General features: G+C 43.5%; 1 protein-coding gene across 3 annotated transcripts in view; it reads left to right on the top strand.

The window, feature by feature from the left end:
* LOC146809665 (sulfotransferase 2B1-like) overlaps positions 1-25,155 on the top strand; it is a 641,816-nt gene that overhangs the window by 219,087 nt on the left and 397,574 nt on the right. Inside the window, exons 1-2 of one of the 3 annotated variants that reach the window (XM_085616516.1) lie at positions 483-605; positions 20,654-20,796. In XM_085616516.1, coding sequence (XP_085472642.1) covers positions 520-605; positions 20,654-20,796 — 229 coding nt within the window. In that variant the 5' untranslated portion in view covers positions 483-519. Of the gene's footprint in view, positions 1-482; positions 606-732; positions 1,257-20,653; positions 20,797-25,155 lie in introns of those variants that run through there. The other 2 variants (XM_085616517.1, XM_085616518.1) reach the window with 2 other exon arrangements.

Raw genomic sequence — 25,155 nt, 5'->3', positions numbered from 1 at the left:
GTGGGAGTGGGCATATTCTGTGTAATAAAAACAAAGACAACACAAGGAACAATTACTTGTCTGGCGATTTCCAAAAGTCACAAAAGGTTAAGCAGTTGATCATAGGCTGTAGCTGTAAACACTTGAAAAACAAAACAAGCCTTCGGCCGCGCGGCCGTAAAAGTAACGGCCGCGCGGCCGTGAAAATGAAAGTAATAGCGATCGCGATCAAAGCGAAAGTGATCGCGATCGCTTGGACGGGAGCGCTGCGTGTGGCAACTGCAAGCACGTGAGTGGTGCGCGCGCAGCAGTGATTGGCGGCTGCGCGCGTGCACGCTCACGTGCACTCAAGCTTTAGGCCACAGGCAGCACTCTAAAAATCCCAACTATAAAATATTTCTCCGAGCCAGCGCAAGCGCTGGGGCTCAGCGAGACCTAAAAACGTGGAATGGTTGTGAAACTCCCACCTGAGTATTGGAAACCTGCGAGCTCTGCATTGCGAAAGGGCAGATAAACTTTAGCCTCGGATACACGTAAACCATGGTGTGCGCACCCACTTCGGAGCTTTGTGAGGCACCGCTTCCTGCTGGAGAGGTCGTTTGGTGGTCAGGTTTTCTGCTGCTTAGGTGTGTTTGTTGAGCCTGCAGGACTGATATCTGCCTCTAAGTAATGTAGATTAGGGCAGTTATCTTTCTTCTGCAATATCTGCTTTACCTTGCAGGAAAGGGGTTCTGTTTCCGGTAGGGCTGTTGAGGGAGGTGGAGGGTGTGTTGCTTCGACCTGCCTGTAATCTACAGGTCTAAAGTCCTGCGCCCCAGGGCAGGCTGCCTCCATGCAGATCAACTCAGCCTGCGCCATTTCACGGTAGAACCATTGAATCCTTTCGGATACAGTAATACAACTGATATTTCTTGTGCTGGGAGATAGAAGATGGGACGTGGAAGCCCTTGAGTAGTTATTTAACCTACACCGAGTACAAACGCAGTGATTCCACACAGGAGATCCTGTAAATCAACAAAACCATAATTTGAGGGGCGCAGTTGCATCAAAGCGTCCATACTATATAAGGCACTTTATTGGCGCGAGTTTTTAGACAATGAGCTGCCAAGAACGCGCAGGGCGTGGCTGGCTGTTCCCGGTAGGCGCTGGCTGTTCCCGGTAGGAGCTCGCTGTTCCTTTGTGGGAAAAGGGGAGAGGACAAGGGGGTGTTGGAAGAGTGTTGCGTATTTTACCGTCGGTTATAGCAGCAGACTCGCCACTTCATTTCCCTCCGTAGGGTAAGTAGCCGATTTATCGTTATATTGTTTCTATTTTTGTGCGAAGAAAATGTACTGTTCTCTTTGAAAGTGCTCCCAACCCCACATGGGTATGTGTTTTTTTTTCTGATTTATAAATATCAAACGGCAGGAAACCCCGCGAGTAGGTTCAGTGATACACTGTTGCAGTTTAGTTGGTGTTTTAATAAATCCACCCAATAACACTTCCTGGACTCTCCCCTCCTCTATCCCTCCCTTATAATATTCAATCCAACTAACAGACCCACACGTGCCCACTCGAATTAACAGATTATATTTCCCTATACTAACGCACCATTTAACCACTTTGGGTTTCGGAGAAGCATGCCACTTGCTGAAAAGCGCTTCTACACCTCGCGTGGAATAGTTAGCGGCGCGCTATATAAATACAACTACAATTAGGACACAGTTTTATTCGGATTTGAGAACTAATTTGAAGATATTCTGTTGAAATTGATACCGCTTTATGTGGAATAGCAATGTGTTATTTTAGTGATACTTTGATACAATTGACACAGTTTTATAAAATGTAATGGGGGTGGGAGTGTATTCAGTGATACTATGTTGTAATGCAGGCAGTTTTATTCGGAATTACGAGAGCAGATTCAGAGATTGTTTAAAAAGAAAACATTGTAAACGCAGTTGGGAGGGTGCATATTCAGTCATCCAGTGATGCACTAAAGGTGATTTGAATGGACCCAAGAGGATGAACAATCGGTTAAAGAAGAATGCAAATATTATTTAGTTAACGACAACATCAACCTACATAAACATAACTGTCTTAAAAGCTGCAGATTCAATCCAAACACATCGTACACCAACGCAGTGAAAGAGATAAAAATCAAAATGGAAAATGAAAAAACTGCATATTGAAAAACCTAAGAAATTTTAAACCAGTTAAACAAGCAGCCAGTGGGGGCTCCTCCCAGTGGCGTCACTAGGGTTGGTGTCACCCGGTGCGGGTAACTCATGGTGCCACCCCCTCATGACTTACTGCATGGACCTCCTCTGCTCCGAGTTCTCCAGTGGACACAGTTGGCAAATAACGGGACCATACAGAATCCTCCGTAACGTTTGTAAATGTAGGTCCTATATTTACAAAATGTGCCTGTTAACAACAGTGTGATAATGACTCTTTAATCAGGTTGTACAGTGGGCTACCTGCTAGTCAACAGTTTATTGGAATTTATAATATCATAGGTATGGTACTTTGTACTGGTGTGGTGTTCCCACTATCCAGCAACACGATATATCAGTGGTCGAAGTGGGGGGAAAAAAGTAGGGGAACTGTGGGCGGAAAATCAGAGGGCGGGAAAAACCCAAGGATTGGATCAGTGGGCAGAGCCAGAGGTGTGGCCAGAATGTGCAAACATCCCAATTTTTTGTATTTGTTTGGTTTCACTGCCCAGTTTTATCAACCAATGGATACACATGATTATTTACGGTTATAATGAGTTATTGACAGTAAAATGTATTCACAAAGTGGGATGTACTTCTAATCACAGAATGTCCCCAAATACGATAAAAAGCACAAGCCATTTGTCTCGAAGCCATGGAGTTTCTGTCATCAGCACTTCTCCCCTTTCCACAACAGCAGTTCAAACATGAATGGCTAAAAATCCTAGTTTGCAAATGTTTTCTAAATAATAATGGTTCTGCCATATTTGCCTCATCATGCACGATCTGCAGCATGATCTGTCCATTTCAACTAATAAATTGTTTGTAGCTCAAATGTATCAAAAGTTAATAAAAATTTTTACTTTTGTTGCTGCGGAGTAGATGACAGTTAATAGCTCACTGTTCTATGTTAGGATTTTAACTTATAAACTGCAAGTAACAAAAGGATCTCTCTGACAAAAGCAGTAGCCCACTGGCCTATTTACATTATGTGCACTTTGTGATCTGCATGGTACATGTTCTCTGCAGCAGGTACATCAACCCTCTGAGCTACCTTTCCATGAGTCAAATCTTCCATTAGACAAAATTCCGATCTCTCTCTAGGAAGAACATTAATCACCAGAGTCATCATGACATTTTTATTGTTACCGAAAATTGCTGGAGGCCTGGAAGGAGACGGCAAGCGCTTTTAAAACCATAATAGACTTGCAAAAATGATGCCTCCACCTAAAGTCAGCACCTGGTGCGGTCACACCGGTTGCACCGCCCTAGAGCTGGCCCTTCTCAAGGGTCCTGTGATCTCAGTGACAGGGTCACTGTTGTTCTAGGGTGTGCTGCTTCATAGGCCTGCCCGCAAGACTGGAGGTGAACTTCAGTGTGAATAGTGGTGGACAAGCCTTGAAGGTTAACCTACACTTGTCATGCCAGGGTGCACCTGCTGGTGCTACGACACCAGGGATTCTAATGTCTTGTGAAGCCTTCTAATGTCTAGCATGAGATAGTGCTCTCTCAGGAGAGTGGTCTGGTGGACTGGTTATTAAGGCTGAACCTGGTTCCCCAGTTCCAAATTCAGCAGCTCTGGCCATAGTGCCACATCCTCTCCCCCACTGAACACCATACTGCCCCACTGAGAAAATCTCAGACTGCCTTCAACTACAACCCAATTGTTGCCAGCTATAAACACCTGGATGCGGCTCAATTTAAATTACGCACTGGGCAAGAGCAATATGTGGCCTACAAGTAAAAAGTGACAGCATCCTGGAAAAAGCAAGCAATCATAGGGAATGCAAAATTTTGCAAACCATGTGAAATGTAAGCAGGAACAGGTTACCTTAACGCTTTTACACTCACTGTTCAGAATCAGTGAGTGCTTTTGCCTGAAAAGTTAAGGACATGACAACAGGGCCCTGAATGGACCCATTTCAATGACCATTGCTTATATCCTTAAAAAACGTAAGCAGTATGGTAAAAAAAGACAACATCCCTAGATGCAGAGCAGCAGAACAAATTTTGTTTTTCAATCCTCACATTGCAGTACCTCCAGGATTGGTGCACTAGTTCCAAGCCCTGGGAAAACAAGGCCAAGACAACAAAAATAGCGCTTCACTGGAAAACTCTGTAAAAGTGGCGCTAATGTGTTTGGGTGTGAATAAAATCAATCTGGCCAGTTTGCTACCACTCTGTCTTACTTTATTTAGTTATTTATTTTGCATATTTTTTATCTTTTATTCCTGATGCTGCCCTTTGGAATTAAATGTCAGAAAAATAGGACATTGATTTTCCAGCAAAAGTGATTTTCTTTTTTGGATCCATTTCACAGGGGAGCAAATAAAAGAAAGGAGAGGAAAGAGAGTGAGAACCCCGTCTTGCAGCCACTGTCTTCAGTAAGAGAAGAACTGCTGGGCTAGCAGGCGAGAGGCCTCAGCTTGTACACAAAGCTGCTGTGCCTGAAAGTCGTCTTCGTAGGCCTCCAGACAGCTCAAAAGATGGGCCCACAACTCGGTGATCAGAGACAGGCAACCTCGCTCTGCACTGCCTTCGCCCTCCCCCTGCACCCTGCTGGGTGTCACCCCATGTGAGGGTGTCACCCGGTGCGGTCCGCACCCCCCACACTCCCATAGTGACGCCGCTGGCTCCTCCGCTAGGGTAGAGGAACTGTGCCCCACTGCTTTTAAGCAGTGTAACTAAGGAACAATAAAATGATAATAACATCATGTTATTATCATTTTATTTTTTACATCTGCTTTGCAGGCGGTGTGTAGGCGGGGTTGCTCTGCTCTCAGATCATAGCAGCGGAGGAGTGGTTTGCCCACTCCTAAATGTGCAATGACACTTTGACTGGCCCTCTTGGGCCGGCCAAACTGTCATGTGCACTTTGCATGTTCTCCATGCAGGCTCCATTACTGCCTGCATGGAGAACATGCACAGGCCCCTAGTTCCCATCTGAGCACCGAGCCACAGTGTGCTGACCAGTCACAACGCTGCATTGTACTTTTATGGTCATTATTGGCTGAGTAAAGTTTTATTTGACTTGACTTGATTGGTCAGGGGAGCCTGGGTGCATTGCAGCGTTGTGATTGGTCAAGGGGACATGGGTGCTTCCCAATCACAATGCTGCATTGCAGCGTGGTGATTGGTCAAGGGAGCCTGGCAGTGCTTCCTGGTTCAGTTGAGTTCGACAGAGTAGAAACGTAGGATATAGTGATAATTAAGTGGTTTTATTTTGATCTGGCCACCACTGCAAGCAGCTATCTTCAAATGGAGTGATAGAGCGAGCCTGATATAGTCCCAAGATAGGAATCACCCCTTCCCAGGACTGCGAAGCATGAAGGAAACAGGCTAGATTGTATTGACTCAATAAAAATCTTTCTGGTAAGTCCAATCTACCTCACTCCAACCTACCCCAATCTGCCCCACTCCATTCCAATCTACCCACTCCACCCCATCTACCCACTCCAGCCCAAACTACTCAATCCACCCCAATCTACCCCAATCTAATCTACTCCACTCTACCACACAGATCTACCTGACTCCCTCACTCGAATCTACCCCACCCAATCCAATCTACCCCAATCTAACCCACCCCACCCCACTCCACCCTATTCTACTCCACTCGACCCCACTCAACTCAAATCTACCCCACCATACTCAACTTCACTCTTCCCTACTCTACCCCACTACAATCTACCCAATTCTTCCCCACTACACTTTGCCCCAATCTACCCCACTACACTCTTCCACAATCTACCCATCTCCACTCTACCCCGATCTACCCTGCTCCACCCTACCACAATCTGCCACACTACAATCTTCCTACAATCCAAATCACCCCAGTCTATGCCACTAACTTTTATCTATGCTGAACAACAGCCACACTGGTGTACACCATGGCTAAATCATATTGCCAATGCCAATAACATTCAGTCTTAGACACTTTCAGCCTTTTCCCAATTCCTTTTTTTGCTTTGCCTTGCCTCTTGGCCAAATTGAAGTTCAAGGTCTAGGTCTTTTCCTTCTAGACAAATTAGTTTCATGACCCACTCTCTCCCTCTGCACCTTATTTCCCCTTGAGTGACTGATTGCCACTCTTATTATTTAACCCCTCTTACCATGCATCTAGCCTGGTGAAGGGAGAAGTTAAGGATGCCTTCCTGTGGCACCGTCTGTATTAACAGTATTTATATGTATTCTGTGAAAATATCCTAGGGTCTGCCTCTCCCCCTCTCTCCTCTCTCCTCTTTTGTCCTAATCTCTTGCATTCTCTTCTGAAATCTAGAACCTTCTGCGATCACCAGAGAATGCCAGGTACCTCCAGCACCATGGTAGCTTTTGACAAAGTCAAAAGTTTAGGCTGACCACAATAGTGTGCGGGCAGGCTACAGGGAACAGGCTTGGCCCTCTGAGCAAAAGTACCTTAGTCCGGGTTGCATTGACGTTGAATATCCTGTCGATGAGGAAAATGCAGGATCTCAAAGTGATGCATAGGTGTTGATCTTCGCAGTGGTGGCAATGCGCTGTTCCTGATCTGTGAAGCAGTGGTGACGCATCGGCTCTGATGATCACAGGAGCTGCGATGCAGAGCTCTCAGCGTTGCTTCAAGGCTGCCGTCGACGAAGATACGAAAACCTCAAGCTGGGAACAGCATTGCGCAGTGGTGGTTCGAAAGGTGATGCGTCTATTCAGAGATTCAACAGAGGCGATTCACCAGTTCTGATCCACACAATGGCGCCAAAGCACCAGTTCAAGAGAAGATGTGTGGGTTTGGTTGAAGCAAGCACCTTAGGCCCACGTCCAAGGCTCCAGGACTGGGGTGGCACCAATTGGCAGGGCAGACTTACAGATGGCAGGTTCAGGTGCAGGAAGCTTTTTATGTCCCGAGACTTCAGATCAGTGATCTAGCCAACTAGTACTTAGAGTCACTCTGGGTTCTGGGGGTCAAGTGATGCAGGTCCAGTTTTTTTCACCTAGACCAGGAGGGCAGCACGCAGCAGGTCAGCACAGGTAGAAATCAGTTCTTCCAGAGCAGCAGTCCAGCAGAGTGGCAGTCCTTCAGCAGGACAGCAGGTCAAGAAGTTTACTGAAGTGGTAGGATCTGAAGTCCAGTTCTTATACACAGTGGTGCCTTTGAAGTGGGGGAGACTTCAAAGAAGGGTCTTTGAAGTGCACAGTGCACAGAGGTCCTCCCTACTTGCCCTGGCTCCAGACTCACTACAGGGGGTATGCCGCCCTGTGTGTTGGGACTGAACACAGCCTATTCCAGTGTAAGTGTGAGGCTGTGCCCTGCTCCTCCCTATAACAATTATGCTTACTCCTATCATGCAAACCCTAACCTATGTGGCTAGGGTGTATGTGTATGTCCTGCCAAGGAACCCCCTACTTGATGATCCAACCCCATTACCTGGTGGGGGAGAATGTAGGACCCTGTCTTGATCATGAACTGGACACCCCTCACACAGATGTCAGTCAGGCTGCCAATGTTACTATTCTGCAGATAGCTGAGCTGCAATATAGACGTAAATAACAGCAGTTGCACAATTGTACATGTGGGCCTTGTACACAATGCCAAGGCAGTATAATAGTGTTCTCGTTAACCTCTTCAGTGCCCATGACGAGATAGTCTCGTCATGGAGCACGGTCGCGCTGTGCCCATGACGAGACTATCTCGTCATGAACCCCACCCACTAATAAAACGCCCGGCACAGGAGGGGGAAAGGGCGTGGCACAGAAGGGGTTAAGTTCCTTAGTGTAAGCAAAGTCGGTGTTTCCAAGAACTAACCCAGAGTCACAGATGCAAATATGTGTCAAAAGTCGATTATAAAAAGTGAAGGCAACTGTAGGGAAGAACCGTGTACATGTAGAAATGACATTCTTTCCTACTAGGCCTTACAGAGACACATGACAACCATTCCTTTGTTTATGTTTTTGACATTCTGTACTTTGGGATAGTAAAGACGTGTGTACCTTAGGGAAATTCTAGCATTTTTTGGCCCTGTAAAATGTGTCGTGTGTTGATGTATCCATTCTTATGTTAGATATTGTTGAGGTTGAACTTTGTAAATGTTTTTTTTTCATGTTTGCACTAAGCTATTTTCTAGCTGTTATCCAACCTGGAGTGGTGCAGTTACATCTGAAGAATCATGTTTAAGATTTATTCCTAGTGATGTTTTTTGCCACTACAGCGTCCCATGTGACCTGTGTTGGTAGTTTCGAAAGTCGTTCACAACAATTTTATAGCATCTTCATAATGATCTTGGGTGATTGCGGGTCTTGCTGTAATTCAGACATTACTAACATGGACAATTGCAAGTTGAAAGTACATAATATAATGTCTGTTAGGTGCATTGATGTATACATTCACTTTGGTTAAAATTATTTTTATTTACATTAGGTGCTGATTTGTATTTTACAAGTTACTCAACACTGCCAGACAATTTGATAGCGCTTCTTATCTGGTTTTGTCTTAAAGTGGAACATCTACTAATCAAATGGTGTGCTCTGATAATTTGGATATATTTTTCAGATTGATGGTCGTATTATGGGTGAGATTCTCCATGCAGCTTTATACACATTTTGAATCATCTATGTGACACAATGAAACATGCGTTTATTAGGCATATAGTTTATATGTTTTCGGTCTTTGTTATTGTGAGGCCCAATGTGCTGTTTTCAAATGAACACTTTTAGGGTGCTTTGATGGGGTATGTTTTTAATCAAGTGGTCATTTCTGGTACATTTTCAATTGGGCATATTTTGATGGCATAAAGGTGGCACATTTTGTGTGTTTCTTGAGTGGTAATCCCTTCTGGTGATATAGAGGTGACACATTGTGGGCAAGCATTGTACATGATGTTCTTGCGCATACTGTTTGTTTATTTCTTTGCATTTATTATTGTTTTATGTTATTAGGCCATTCAGATGTTTGTCCCATTCTGGGCATCTCTGTGATGGTGGTCTTGGGGATTGTTTGGCATAAAAAGGCCTGGGCAGAGTTCACCGAGTTTAGCTGCGTGAAACCCCGCAAAGTGACCAAAACAACTCCTCCGCGATACACAGAGTTACTTAAGTAGCTGATTGCATTATGCCGTGCTGTCCATGATGATTTTTAGTGCTGGTTGTTTGTTCCACTCTGTAAAAGATTTTACTACACCAATGGCACCACGAGTAGCGCAATAGTGCTGCTTCTTTATGCGCCTGGAGTAGATGTTCTACTTGAGTGGCAGCTTCCTCAATGCGAATGGAAGGTTTCTCAACGTGAGCAGTAGCAACCATCCACGAACGATCGCGTGGAGAAATCTCACCAGAAGGTGGTCTGGAGTAAGATTTTCCTTGCTCGTGCTCGCAAACTTAACAACGGTGAGCGAGGAAAAAACTCAGCTCTGCAGACTTTTTCTGAACTCCGTGGGTTACGTGGAGCATAGAGTGGGAAAAACTCAGCAAACTCCGTGAGCGTAGAGACATTTCTCATTCAGGCCTAACCTTTAGAGACCGAAACATCATCAGTTCCTCCTCTCTAACATCATTTATAGGGATATTTTGTTTATCAGTCCTTTTGAATATCAATTTATCAAGCTAAGCGCACCCTCACTATGTCATTTGGGGCTGACACATGGGGGTACAGGCCCTTCTCCTTGATACAAACAGCTGAAAATAAATCCTTCCAAGGATATTACAGTTACCCCAGAGTGTTCCTTCAGAGATTGTTAATGAGGCGCTCAGGATTGGTTACATAGAGGATTTTATAAGATTAAGTTCTATACTATTATGGTTTTTCTGTCTGGCACAAAAGTGACCTAGATTTTAACAGGAACATGTTAAGGAATTGCCTGTAATTGGAAATCCTCTGACCTGTTTTTATGACATATGTGTTGCACAAGACACTTTACATATTACCCTTATTGGCCCCAGGTGGGCAAGTTTGCGACAGAAGTATATTTGCCCTCTACTTTTGCCGTTCAATTTTAAACACGCTAAGCCAGCATTACTATAGTTGCAGTTTTTTTAATTGCATGTTTTTATGTCACATGAGTTTTAGCAGGTATCATGCTAATTTATGAATTTAAATGTGATACCAAATTAAAGAAAGTTAATTTGATTTCATTGATTTGTTACACCAGCAAACTGAAAAGTATTGTCCAAATAATTTCTCCAGGAACATTTTTTCTGTGTACTGATTACCCAGTTCCCTGGGGGAGTATTGGGTTGCCCTTTTTTGGTTATAGAAATTTTCTAAAAGTGCAATTTTCAAAAGTGTAACCATAAATCCGACAGCCTTTAAAGAGTATTTATCATAACAATTCCGATGACAAATCTACCTCCTCTCAATTTGGAGTTAGAGGTTATTAAATGTAATAAGGAATCCCCAATGTTATTCTAGGAGAGGGAAAGGCCTCACAATAATGAAATAAGAATTTGGGAGTTTTTCACTACCAAGACATGTAAACCTTTAAAGTACATGTCCTAATTAGGGGGTGTGGCTTCGAGCCCAGAGAAGATTGCTGCTTGAAGTTAAAGCTACGGCATCTGAGAAGAGATTGCATTCAGTGTCCTCCTCAAATCCGCTGCCATCCCCTTCCAAAATGCCAAGATAGTACCACAGACGAACCCCTGAGTGCACTGCTGTCCCCAAAGCCCCTGTAGCCTCACAGATACTACGTTTAAAACCCAACTCAAAACTACACATGTGGCTATATGACAAGGAAATGGTGCCTGCAGTGCCACGAGGATGTTCCACTGCTGTGAGCTGTATTACTAGTCCCCCAATATGATTCACGTTGATGGTAAAAGACATTTAAAGGCAGGGGGATTGCCTTCCGCCGCATCTGCTGCTCTGCAGAACTCACTCCAGATATTCGTTGCTCACCACCTGCTATCTCCAGTGCCCATGTGGGATCCACTACTACATGCAGCACCATGCCTGGTTGCAAAGCTATCTCAGTGAGTGCATCGCTCTCCCCCCAACAAGAAGGTGCATTTCATGAGAAACCTACATCTGACTGAAGGAACCCCATCTTGCTATAGAAGCTATCCAGCCCTCCCCCAGATGGTAGTGAGAGTTGCAGCAACGCAGGAACAGCTACTCAGCGATTCAGCAGTCCGGACAACAACTGAGCCAGTCTCTTGCAACTACAGACCAGTGCAAAGTATAAAGCAGTGGGATTCAGCGGCCTTCTCCTCAATAAGAGATTGTGTATTTGACCTATACTCCTATGCGTGGGTGTAGAGGTGTGAAATAACATCCTGCCATGAACAAAACAGCTAATAAAAATGAATTAAGAATAAAAAAAGATTGATGATTTATAAGCTACCACAAAGAATACCACTGCGGGTACCGGGAAAACGACCGCCAACTTTGTAATCTCCAAGCGCCGCTAGGTTCCTGAAATCCAGGATCCCCTAAATTACAGACAGAGTCCAGACCAAAGTAGGCCCATCAAATGCCAGCCTCTTTGCCTTCTGGTCTCGAACACTGAAACAAGCTGGCATCTTGGCATCTGACGGAATGTAGGGATAACAATAAAGTTGAATCGTCTTCCTAAAGGTTAGTGTGCAGGCAAAGGGGATGGTAAAATGATGCATGCACACCTTCTATAACTCTATCCACAGCACCCTACCACAGCAATTCTGACTTAATGTGAATAGCTGGAATACATGGAGTAAGACTGAAGTAAGACTCAGGCCTCTTTACCCTCCTAACCCATGTAACCTTCAAGGAAAATTAAGCCTTGCGCTGACACAAATTGGAGCAGAGCTGTATGATTATAAAATTATTTAATTGTATTAGCAATGCACACTCTTCCAGCAGCGTAAATTGTAAAAGCGGTGCCCTTATGTTTTACTGCAGCCAACGTCCACCACAGGCCCCCCGTCTCAGTCGCCAGTACTGCTGACCATGTCAGATACCAAATGCTAAAAGAGCCCATACAAACAATTAACTGGTGCACACGAGGCACCCTGCAGAAAGCGTGATTAAGGGCGCCATAACAACTTATTTATTCAAAGCTCTGACCTTGTCAGGACCTTAGAATGTTAGTATACAAAAAAGTGTGAGGACGCAAAGGTATTCGGTCCGAGCAATAAACAAGAGTAGGACACAGGATACCCCAATAAGGCATTTGGTTTAATTTGCAATAAGCTAGAGGAACAAAGCACTTGTAGATATATGTCATATATGTGTAATGTAAAAAGACGTCTCTGTTTATGGACTGTTTATGTGTAAGTTATGTTGCCATATACTATCAGCTGTTGTTTGAATCGTGAATCTTTATTAACTATTTGTAATTGTCACAGTGAAGTATGTCACATATTTGTTACTGTAAAGTGTGTAAATCGTTTATATGTACCTGCAAAAGTATGATACAGAATCTTTGAAAAAACAATAAGAAAGATAACGAATCAGACAAAGTTTCAGCGTAAGAGTATTTATTGAACAAGTTGGGTTGTACTGAAAAATTTGAATACGGGGATCCATACCTTTTGTGAAAAATTGCACCAGAGTAAGATGAAGTTCATTGGTTGAACCTGGGTAGGGAGTCTGTGCAGATCCCGGCTCCACAACCGATGGTAATTTATGGTCTGAGAGGCATTGCATTGCAGAAACAACTGCTTGAGATCACACATACGCTACCCTATTTTCCATACCGTGCTACTCCTCAGCAGGCAGTGCATTCTTTGTGTCACTTGTGGTGAGCAGAACTGCTGCTCTGCCTAATTTCATCATAAGCCGACTCGCTTTGGGTATACAGATTAAGACGCATACTGAGAATTCCAGAATGTAGGTTGCATCAACCCAAATGGGTCTAATAGCTCCCCACAATGTCTGACAAAAAGGACACCAGAGATGCAAAGGACCACAGACAGCAAAGAACAGAAAGCATCTTTCAAACCGGCTAAACAAGATCCTCCAGTCATTGAATCGCCTCCCAAGCCATAACAATCTTTAAACATCTATGAGAAAATGGACCTAATTCTTCGGAATCTCTCCTCCCTTCATGAACTGGCACAAAGCAAACACCAATTTCTTACAAACTAAGATCTCTGCCATGTGAAATGACCTCAAACCCTACACAAATGTACTGGTGAGGCCGAATGAAGAATAACTGTGCTTGAAGAGGAGAACCGCAAATACAACAAAAATCACCCAGGCCACAGTGAAACAGATCAGCACCCTTTTCCAGAACCATTACTGACCTTGAAAATATGAATATAAGAGGAAATCTAAGTATTCTTGGACTACCTGTACGGACCGAAAACCTGGCATGCTCTTGTGTCTCCTTTTAGAACAATGGATCCACAAGAACCCCATGCCTGCTCATCTTCAGACCACTCAGATTCCAGCACACTGAAACTATCCTATGACACAGGAGGATGTCAAAACACTAATATAGCATGACAACAAGATCAGAATAGGCCAAGGCTCTACTAAAGAGATTGTTTTCATGAGGAAAGGCTTTTTAGCCCTGCAGAACTCACTCACTGCTTTGAACATCAGCTTCTCCTTCATTGGCCGAGACAGATTCAAATCATCAACATGGGTAACACTTTAATTCTTGATGATCCCACTGAACTTTAATCTTACATCCATAACAAGCAACACCAAGATATGTGCTCCTGATTCACCATCAGCTCTCATCCTGTGCCAGGATCACTTGATGACAGTTCCGATGCAGTTTTCTCTCAGTTAGATAAAACTCAGACTCTATATTCTCTCTTCACCCTCTTGATGTATTTCTGATATTAGTTTTTGTAGATGAGGTATCTGAACTATCTGATTTTCCTGATGTCTATATTACTATTGGGATATCTGATAGTATTAAAGTGCTTACATCTCATTTTACTGACGCTTCCATATGTACGTTTACATAAGAAACTTACAACCAATAGCTTACAGTCTACTGCTATAAAGCCCTGAGTCTTCCAGACTTTGAACGTACAGGTCTGCACATCAAACCTTCCCATCTTCCCATACACACTCATGCGTACATATGTCCGACTTGGAGAAACCATGATCTTGTCATTCTCTCTCAAATCTCGCGGAGCAGGACATGACTTTGCTTACTCCCAGGCACTCATGACATACATGATACTGCTGTTGGAAACCATTGTTCAACTACATTAACATACATCAGCATACAATGTACCACACTGCCTCAGGAGACTTTGCCATCTTTGCTGTCTTTTTCTACATTCCCTTTCTCAATATCAATCACCACAAGAGTCTCATACCAACATGTACCTGTTCTCACTTATCAACTCACCCTTTCCATGCTGCATCTACGCATTTGCCCATTCACATACATCGCCCTTCATATACTCAGCCAATATTACTTCTGGCCCCGAATGTCTACATGGGACTAGACATATCAGCCCTCTCATTGAGATTTACGACAACACTTTTCCAGTTTCAATACAGTGATACTGTCTAAGCGAATATTTACCAGTAGCCAACATTCACCCTCAACTCCTACAACACAAACAACCATTTCCTACATGTCCTATGAGATGTCTTGCCTTTGGAATTCTTATTTATTTACCTTGCTCTCCTTTTTCTACATCTATGCCACTGAGTTACCCTACTCCTCACCCCTCTGCATCTCTGACTGCCCGGGAATACCCCATGTATACAAGACCAGGTCCCCCCACTCCTTGAACTGTCACATTAACTAGTGTTTCTACACCTCTCTGTTGCTCGACAGACACTCCCAATTGCAACTAAACTCTACAAACAACAAGCACCATGTCTAATACCACTCTTAAGGTCTTATCACTTCACTTAAAAGGCCTCAATCATCCAGTCAAAAGAAGGAAACTAATTGAATACTGTCACAAACTGGGAAGGGGCATCCTTCTGTTTCAAGAGGCCTGAATAGACCAGGACAACGCTCAAAATCTCTTAAACAATTGTTACTCGCATCTGGAGTGCTCCCCTGATTCCGATAAGAAGTATGGTGTCACCAATATCTTTGCCAGATCTGCAGGTATTAAAGTAATCCAGAATATAAACGATACAGAAGACTGAAGGGTTATGTCGCACATCATCAAAGACAACCAGGAACTATTTATCTTCAACATATATGCGCCAACTGTAGATCGCTTTCTGAGTGTCTATTACTTTCCACAGAAGGGTTTTCCTGCTCCATAGCGGACATGAAGACAGGTAGTAATTTTAATCGTTTTTACAAGAGGAACACGACCATTAACAGTTACAAGAAAATCCTACTAGTGAGCCCTTGAACATAAGGGCTCAACATGTTTCACATTAGGTATCCAGGAATGACAGTTGTGGGCCAACAATTTCTCAGCAAAAAGCTGTGTGCAAGACGTTGCCATCGTCACTTCTGCTTGCGTACCCTGCTTGCGCTGACAAATTAAACTCCTGATGAACAGATCAAATATATAACAAGTGAGTAACAGAGTTGGCTATAAGAGTAAATAAACATAGGGATCCACCCTCAGATATATATGTACGTTAAATCCTCCCAGATGTATGTATTCCTACAGTAGTGGAAAGTACACACAGGTTGTTTAAATACCCCTCACACACCAAAAGGGCCCTTGGTGTCATGCTTCATCATAGGGGTCTTCCCGCCCCTCTACGGGACGGTGCGTGCTACAACCTACGTCTACATGGGAGCACTGTTGTTGTGAGACAATTATGTGTCATGTAGGGGTGTGAGAGGAAGGGTCAGAAGTGAATGGGAAAGTGAATTAAAAAGCGGAGTCAACGGGGAGGCCACACGAGGCAGGGCAGTGTCCCAGGAGTAATTACCTATTAGGCACCCCTCCCACCCGTTCAAGGCTCATGGCGCTTTATTCCCACAATTGTCAAGTTAACGACTACTACGACCTATTGAGGCTTCATGACTGCGTGCAGTGAACTCATTTGCACCATACTCTTTACACTTGACATATATCACCATCAGGATTAATAGATCACGCACCATTATTATAATTGTGAGTATAGGAAGGGATCCTTATAGGCCTGAAGAAGAAGCTTAAGGGGGGCTTCAAAACATGTCGGCAGATGTAGGAGGCATAGTTCATTGAGGTATATACACCTCCTTCCCCACATTTTATTAATACCAGCTCTAAGGTATATTAAAGAGTTTTGACCAACGAGCCAGGTATTTTTTAATTCACCTTCCTATTCACTCCTGACCCTTCCTTTCACACCCCTACACGACACATAGTTGTCTCACAACAACAGTGCTCCCATGTAGACGTAGGTCGTAGCACGCACCGTCCCGTAGAGGGGCGGGAAGACCCCTATGATGAAGCATGACACCAAGGGCCCTTTTGGTGTGTGAGTGGTATTTAAACAACCTGTGTGTACTTTCCACCACTGTAGGAATACATACTTAATCTGGGAGGATTTGATGTACATATATATCTGAGGGTGGATCCCTATGTTTACTAACTTTACTTTGGGAGGGTGTATCCACCTCCACTACACGTGCTGAAAAGTACCTCTCTACAGCCCATTTTGTTTCTTTTGACTAGAAGAGTAAATAGACATGCAAGGGCCCATACCAGCTTGGCCACTGGATCTGTGAAATTCTGTGGAGCAAGCGCACAAAATTCGGCGCAGAGTGAGGAAAATCAAAGTTAGCCCTGCTCAATGCAACTTTGGGGGTGCCTTGGGCAGTCCGCAAAAATAACCCCTCAAAAATGGAGGAAATCATGAAAATGATTAAAATCCACTTTTTCTTCTGATCACCCAAACCACTATCGGCACCAGCAAGCGTCAACAAATACAGGCACCACAAAAGGGTGCCCAGGAGCAGATGGCAGTCGGCAGCTAATTTTTTCAAAAGATGTGTTAAGAATAAAGCCATTTTGCCACCTTTAAACCATGTGGAAACTGTAGAGGCATATCAATACCCGATCCCAGCATGATGTGCCCAATGTGGGCTGCCACCATGCATTGATTAGGGTAGAATGGGGCAGAAGATAATCCTCAAGTATGAACTGACCCAATATGAATCAACACACCACAAAAACTCGTCTGAAGCGGCCCGCCAAACATCCATCTTGTTTTCATCGTATTAGCTGCCCTGTGACTGTCTTGAACTCTGATTGTTCGCTGTTAGATTTTGCCACTAATGGGTTCTTTACCCACCCTTCAATGCTGGATGTCGCTGCTGGTGCACTCACGTCTTTATAATTCATTCAGCTGGCCACCATTTTCTTCATCTCGCTGTCAGGCAATTTGGTGGTGATAAAACCTGCTACTCAGCGGAGTGTGGAGTTTTTGCTGACCTCCTCATTCCAAGTGGAATGCAGATTAAGGAATCTCCACTGGAGGAATGGAGTTCACTTCCCACCTCTAGTTTTAGGACAGTTACCTTGTCACCAAAGCAGACTCCAGTCCAGTTCTAGGTGATCCGCCATAGACTACAAATGAGTGGTCCTGATGTTAGGGATACAGGATGCTGAAGATGCTGAGGATGCTGTGCTGTCAACAGGGGGCTTCCTGGGGCTACTCCTCAGTCCACGGTCCTGGTAGAGTGAGTTTGGCCACAGGGATCGCTGTCCCTTAAAGTCCTTGTAGGTCCAGCAACTGGTCTACTGTCACAGAGAAAGCAGCAGCTACCTTTGGTTGAGGCTGGTGTCTTGGCTGGCCAAACTTCCCTCAGATGACTCTACTGTGTCCAGCGAACTCAGATGCAACCTTTGAACATTGGATCTTGGTCTCCCAGCCAGCATTTAAGCAATTGAGGCCACTGACTTGCCAATGCAGGCTAATTCAGCCTTTGTGGCCCTGTAGCTTAAACAGGAAGCTAACCAAATAACTCTTGGAGTTCACCTCTTTTGCCCAGAGGTTGGGGATGACTTTTAATGAGCCAGGCACCACAAGCACAGTCCTCTTTGCTTGCCCAAGGATCACCAGGTGCAGTCCAGGGGTCTGTGCAGCCTCGCTTACCAGTTCCAGATTCCAGAAGAACAGTCCTTAGGTCCTCTCTTTAGTGAAAATGTGATGTGAGGTCCGGGTGCCATATTTATGCCTAGAAAGTGTGCTTGGGTATGCAGCAATCACAACAATGCACTACCTGATCCCTTTCTACCTGCAATGTGAGGCATCTGGCTATCCCAGAGTGCAACATTCCTCCCACTTCCAAATGTCAGGACTCCTCCATCAGTCTGTGGAGCTTGGTAGCCCACCCTAGATGTGTGTCTACCTGAGAATTTCACGCCCATAAAAAATGGTTTTTGGCAACCATTACACCCTCTCTGTCCCAGTTTCCAGCCTGTCTAACATAACAACAGAGCTAAAGGTTGGTGGTAAATGACGATTAGCTGTAAAAAAGCATTTCTTTGCACTTTGAAGTGTGCAATGTGGCAGACATACATGCCCTTAGGGCATGTATGTGTGCCACATGTGCACACATGCAGGAATCAGGGGTGCAACAGGGTGTCACTGTGACACCCTGCCACCCTTGATTGTGCTCCCCCCATTACCGAGTATTTACCGATTCAGTAATGGTAACTGGCTTCCCATTGATTCCTATGGGCCTCCTGGCCCATAGGAATCAATGGGAAGCCAGTTACCATTACCGAATCGGTAAATACTGATTCTAAATTACCGACCCATTCCGATTCGGTAAATATTACCGATGGATTACCTACATAGCATTTACCACTTCATAAATACCGAATCGGTAAAATTCGGTATTTATGAAGTGGTAAATGTTAGGCTACCTACATATGGCCCATAGTGTTGTAGATAAAAGGTAAGCATATCAATCAACTTCAAAGAGCTTATTGGCTTTAGAAGAGTGAAAGTTCAATTTTCAACCATGATGATTTAAAACTGAACCTTTATCATGGAAACACACAGCCAAGGGATGACATTTCATTACCTTCAGCCTTGTGGTGCATATTGCATCTTCACAAATATTCCTATTTTCACACTCACACTCACAAACCATATATAAACCCATTGTTCAATAACACAGCTTTTTGAGGTATAAAACAACCAGACCTGGTGACTTCTTCGGCAATGCATGATGGTGTAAGGAATAGCCCATATGTCATTCAATGCAAATTTTCTGATATTGATATTTTTATTAGGATTGGTGAATACAATGTCGATGTATTAAATGATGTGTGCAGGCCCAACAATTACGATACCAAAAAAAGCAATGTCAACGTATGCCATAACCTGCCTGGATAACAATGTCAATACCCATAAACGCAATGTCAATGAATGCCATAACCTATACCCGCGCAACAGTGTTGATACCGGTAGAAACAATGTCAATGTATGTCATAATACATGCACACATAACAGTGTTGATACTAGTAGAAACAATGTCAATGTACGCCAAGATCGAGATTCGCATACCAAAGCTAAAATCATTAAAGACAATAGCAATGTACGCTCTGACAACTGTACGTACAATATTGAGGGTGTCGATAAAAATGGTATCGATGGCTGCAACATTATTCACAGTAGTCCTAGCAAACTCTTATCATTGCTGTCGGATTCACCCAAGGGGACCTCCCCATCAACCCCCAGTCAGATATACATGATCCGACAGGCCCTGAGACCACAACCCACGTTTAGCGAATGACAATTCACCGGTGGGGTTTCTCTGAGCCCAAAGACAAACGTGCACATAGGGCAAACCCTGATCGATCCCACGGATAGATAGTTGCACCACAACAGGTACGAGGAAATTGGCCCCAATAAAATCTGTTTGGCCAGAGGCACCAGTTCCCCAAAAATACAACAAAGCTAGATGCCACATGTAGACAGAAACACTTAGCCAATCACGACGAGAACAACTAACCAAGACAATTCACTTTGATTAAATGGCATTGGCCGGCATTAGCTAGCTGTAAAACAGTATCCTTTGGTAATTTGAGGGATGAAACATACGGAATAACATGCGAACAGATCACGCAAATGTTTCGAGCAAAAGGTGTTTTGGGTCACTGATGGTACAGCAATCGATTGTACTTAGGGACTCCTTCCTAAAACCTTGTAATATTTGTAAATGTAGCCCCAAGGAAGTCTGCTACAACATCAACAGCAAAGAGAAAACACATGTTGGTGAGGGTGAAGTTGAAAACCAGATGTGAAAATTAATAACAGACTATTGATGCCACAAATTCAACTTTGATTTATTGGAGTTCTCTGAGAATATTTGTTTTATTTGGAATTCTTCCAGCAGGGGAAGACTTGGTGGCTCTTCCTCCTCCTAGAGCACCAGACACTTGCGGATATTTTGACACTACTAGTTGGGACACTGTGTATAGTACAGTGTGTGCATTTGTGTCCCCAGCCACCTTTTTTGGTTTGTAAATGTATATTTAGTGGCTTCGCTAATCTTCACTATCATTGCAGATCTTCCAAACAGCAACTGCCATATGGAGGTTAATAGTTTTAACGTGGTGTGTTAAGCCTAAATGCCTTAAGGTAGTTTGTTTTGCTCGGACATCCAGAGTTACCTGACATTAAACTCTCTTTCTTTTCATTCTAGTTATAAAATGTCTCTGGAGTACTTCAAGTACAAAGGAATCAACTTTAGCCCACCATCATATACACCCGAAAGCCTCAACTTTGCAGAAAATGAGTTTCAAATCCTCGATGACGATGTCTATAATGTGACCTATCCTAAATCAGGTACTGTAGGAGCCAGTGGAGGACACACAACGCATGATTAAGGAAGACATTTGCACATTATGTTCAAATTACACAAGTAAATTATATGATTAGCAATGCAATGTCGAGTTTATATTTCATAAAACATGAATTTACACAACAAAATTATTTTACAAATGTAAATATTGTGAAACTTTATGTGGTAAAACATTTTATTCGCTGGCTAAATGGGTATTCCATCGTGGGTATTTGGGGTCGAACCCCAAAATTTCACCAAACCCCTATATTTCCATCACTGCAAAATTTACCTCTGGCTGCTCCGCTCAGCTTGATCTGCTTAAAGAGTCCCTCAGGGGGAAATTGATTGGGAAGTGTAATAACAAATAATGTGTCAACGAAAATTACACATTTACAAAAAAGCTTCCATAGTAGAGTGGCAAGCACCAGAGTCTTTCAGTATGCACAAGTATTTGTCAATGGCCTTACCCACCTTGGATACAGTTGGATATTTACACTTAACAAGGCCAGGAACGATTCCACAGCAAGAATTCGGGGAGAACATCCCCCATGTTTCATGGGTTGTGGGCGAAGGGCTATTTGCTAGTGCGTAATTTGAGCCGGTGGTTACCGGTGTTCAGCACTGGCACTTAATTGTCAGCACCGGTACCTATGACAGTCTGCCAGATGTGGCGCTGTTTTTTAAATTCAGAGTTGAGCACAACAGCTATTATTTATTAATTCAATAAACATTAAGAACTTGTAGGAGTGTGACTTATTAATAGCACTGGGCTGTGCAAGCGGAAGTGGCCTGATGACTAGAGCCCGGGCACTTATTGTTTTATAAATTAAGCACTGCTATTTTGCACAGAGGAAATATATTGATGTTCGTCTTTAGTGAATATGTTACATGATGTAAGGAACTGTAGAGTGAGTTGGTCATAAGGCATCAGCAGAAATGTATGCACTCTTGAATTGTCACTAAGGTGCAGTTAAACCACTAACCATTGAGTCATGATAATCACAACAATAAAATCAAATTCTCGCCAGTGACGATTGGAGCAAATTTTTGACTAGTTAGGACTCTTCTTTGCAATTGCTGTACACTTAGAAACTGTGCCACTATGATGTTTCATGCCTCGTTATAGTAAAGAAACTGCAGTATGCTACTTGTTCACTGCAACTGGCTGTGGTGATGCCCGTACTATAGATGGGGTGATATTCTGCACCTAAATAATGACTGCATGCTACATAGTAGTGAAACTGCGTCACAACAGAGAGCACACTACTAGTACTTATGGCATATACACATAAAAGAATCATACAGCGCCTCAAGTCACCTTGCAGCACTGCGTTGCAAGATAGGGAAAGGGCAGGAATTTAACATTATGCACCGCATTCCTGTCTTTATCTGCACTGGCGCATAATGTCCTGCCTAGCGCCAATGCAGCCCTTGCACCATGGTGCAAAGGGGCCTGTGTTGTAATAAGGGACACCTTATTACAGAAAAATAATACTCTGAGCCATTTTCCTCTTTCTATGTGTTTTACAAGATGCAGCATAGATAGAAAGAAGTAGCAAGGAGAAATAAGGACATTTCTCCTTGTTCCTCTTCACCTGAGGAGGCGTACTATTTTGACTCATTCCCACGTTTACCAGTGCTGGTAAATCTGAGAATGCACGTAAATCCATAGGTGGAGGAATGGGAACACCCATGCTTCACCCATGGAACACCTTCCTGGAGCAGTGCAAATCACTAAGCTGCGTTACTCTAGATTTATCAAGCCACACGGCCACGCAAGGTGACCTTGTGTGGTTTGATAAATCTAACTTAGTAGTTGCATCACCCTTGCGCCTAATTGTGTGTGCAGTGGTAACTCAACTACTTGATCAATCTGGCCCTTAATTTGAGCTGGTGGTTACATGGTGGGGTTCACTAGTACTCATTTAGGGACCTGCACTATTTTCATTTTTTTAATCAGACTTTGATTCATTCTGGGAAGCCTTGGTTCAATGCAAGCAGACCCAGTCTTCCTTTGCCAGACAGCAGGACAGTCCTTCTGAATCTTCCACAGGTCCAGGAGTGTTCTGATGAGAGGTTCTGAAGGTGCCACTGTTATTCCTAGTGTCAGCCTTTGTTTGGGTAAATTCCCCGCCCTACCCCCAAAACTGGTTCTGGTCAGTTCTCCCCCTTCTCCTGGTCCTGTCTTCAAACTGTTAGGGTGACAAAGGCAAGGCAGGCCTGGTGTCAGGTACTTTTGTGTATGCTGCAGCCAGGGCCCTTTGAAGTGATATCAGGGCAGGGCACACCTTCTCCCTAGCCATTCTCTCTGGAAGACCCTCTTCCCTCACACCTGTGCCTTCTTTGTCCTAATATCTGGAGAGAATACACAACCCACAACAGGAGAGCTACACAACCCACAACAGGAGAGCAATTTACAGTTATGTACCTCCGGAAACTGGCAGGAAGGCACAGATGGTGGTTTGAGCAGGAAAATGCAAACTTTCTAAAAGGGCCATTTTTTAAATACTAACCCAAAATATAACATTAGCATTAAAGAGGATTTTTAATGAAATGTGTTTGAGTGGAAACAATATTTCTCTATCTGGCTCCAAACTGAAATTGCCACTTATGAAGTGTAATATGGTAACTCATTGTTAGTCTATGGAAGAGATAGCCATATAGCAGTGAAAAAACGACTTCATGACTTTTTCACTCGTAGGAAATGTAATTTGTAAACCCACATGTCCTACTTTTCAAATACCATGCACTCTGCCCTAGAGGTGTTTAGAGACTACCCTAGGGGTGATTTATAAGTATTAAAAAGGAAGGTTTGCTGCTGGCAAATACTTTTGTTTGCCAGGTCAAAATAGCATTTTTGAACTACACTACAGGCTGCATTGGCAGTCATAAAACAAGTTTTACTGTGGTAATTTAGCCGGTGGCACATAGGGTGCTGCAGCCTACTTGTATTATTTATATAGAAAAGGGCAACCCAGTATACACTGGTGTGCTTGGGTGAACAGTTGTCCGGTAATGGTGCATACAAGGGATGTATTTGGAAGTGTATTTAGATAGAATTCTCTATTTATTAGTGAGATGTCCAATCATGACATCAAGAAACCAATTCTGAACAAAGTAGTCTGTATTATTTAAAAAAAAGAAACAATCAAAACAACCGGGTGTATTTCTTAATTCATTGTATTTCACACAAAGAATGATAGTTTCATTAGGGCTTCAACACAAACGCTACTTTAAAAACATTCTTAACAGAACTGAAAAATCCTTCATGGTTAGATTTAGCTGGTTATCAATACACATTAACGTTTTCAAATAGTAAATAGTATGGAGACTGCTCTACTCATAGGAACAAAATCTCCCAAATTAAATCTTAAAAGAAGAAAAGAAAATGGGTTAACAGAAGTAAAGAAAATGAGTTAGAACGTCAATGTTTCGGTTTTCTCTGAAGTAAATCTATGAGACCATGTTCAGGACGAAATATTTCATGTGAAAAGCCAAGACCCCTCACGAAGTAACATTCAAAAAGAACAAAACAGTACCTATTCATAATGAATTAGACTGGAACATACACCTGGAGAAAAGTGAATAATGAGCCTATACTGGAATGCTGTAATGGTCTCTGATATTAGTATCACTCAGCTCTTTGCGGGGGATGATAAACAATCCTAATGAACTCTGATATGTGTTTCTGCCCCCTCACACATGACTATATTTACCGTCATTTCCGGTCTTCCTCATGGTGTCCAACATTTTGTGGGCCATCACTCACCGGTCTGCTTTGTCCCAGACCAGTCATCCCATAACCACCTGGGCACACAGACCACTGTCCTCTCACCCAGGTCTTGAGGCAGGTGGCTAAGACACTCGCCAGAATCTCAGGTACCCAGGCCATAGATACACCAGGGGTCCCCCATGGGCTGAAGCATGTATTATGCCACCCATGAAGGACCACTCAAACAGTAACTACAGGCCTGCCAATGCAGCCTGTGTGAGCTAGCACCACTTATGAAAGATATAGGTTTCTCAATATCTAAGGTCACTGCACTTAAAACATATAAGTCACACCTAAAGCAGGCCTTTCAATCTTGAAGGCAGAGTGCTCGGTTCTAAGTGTGAGGGTGAACCTACACGAGCAGGGCACCCCTACAGCCTTCGGAGTTCATTCTCCAGGGCTGTAACTGCATCAGCCATTATGATACATAGAGTGGCCATAACTCATTACGCGATGGCCATCTCTAAACTGGCTGTAACAAACCCTATAATATTTTGTATCAAACAAGTTGGAATCAAACCTCCACATCATAAACGGTGTGGCAGGTATCATTCCATGCACTGTAAAGTTCCTCCGGGAAGCCCTAGGT

Source organism: Triturus cristatus, chromosome 7, assembly GCF_964204655.1.
Source record: "Triturus cristatus chromosome 7, aTriCri1.1, whole genome shotgun sequence".
In the NCBI taxonomy this organism is placed as follows: Eukaryota; Metazoa; Chordata; class Amphibia; order Caudata; family Salamandridae; genus Triturus; species Triturus cristatus.
The sequence above is the reverse complement of the archived record's forward strand: the minus strand, read 5'-3'. Positions and strand labels throughout refer to the sequence as shown.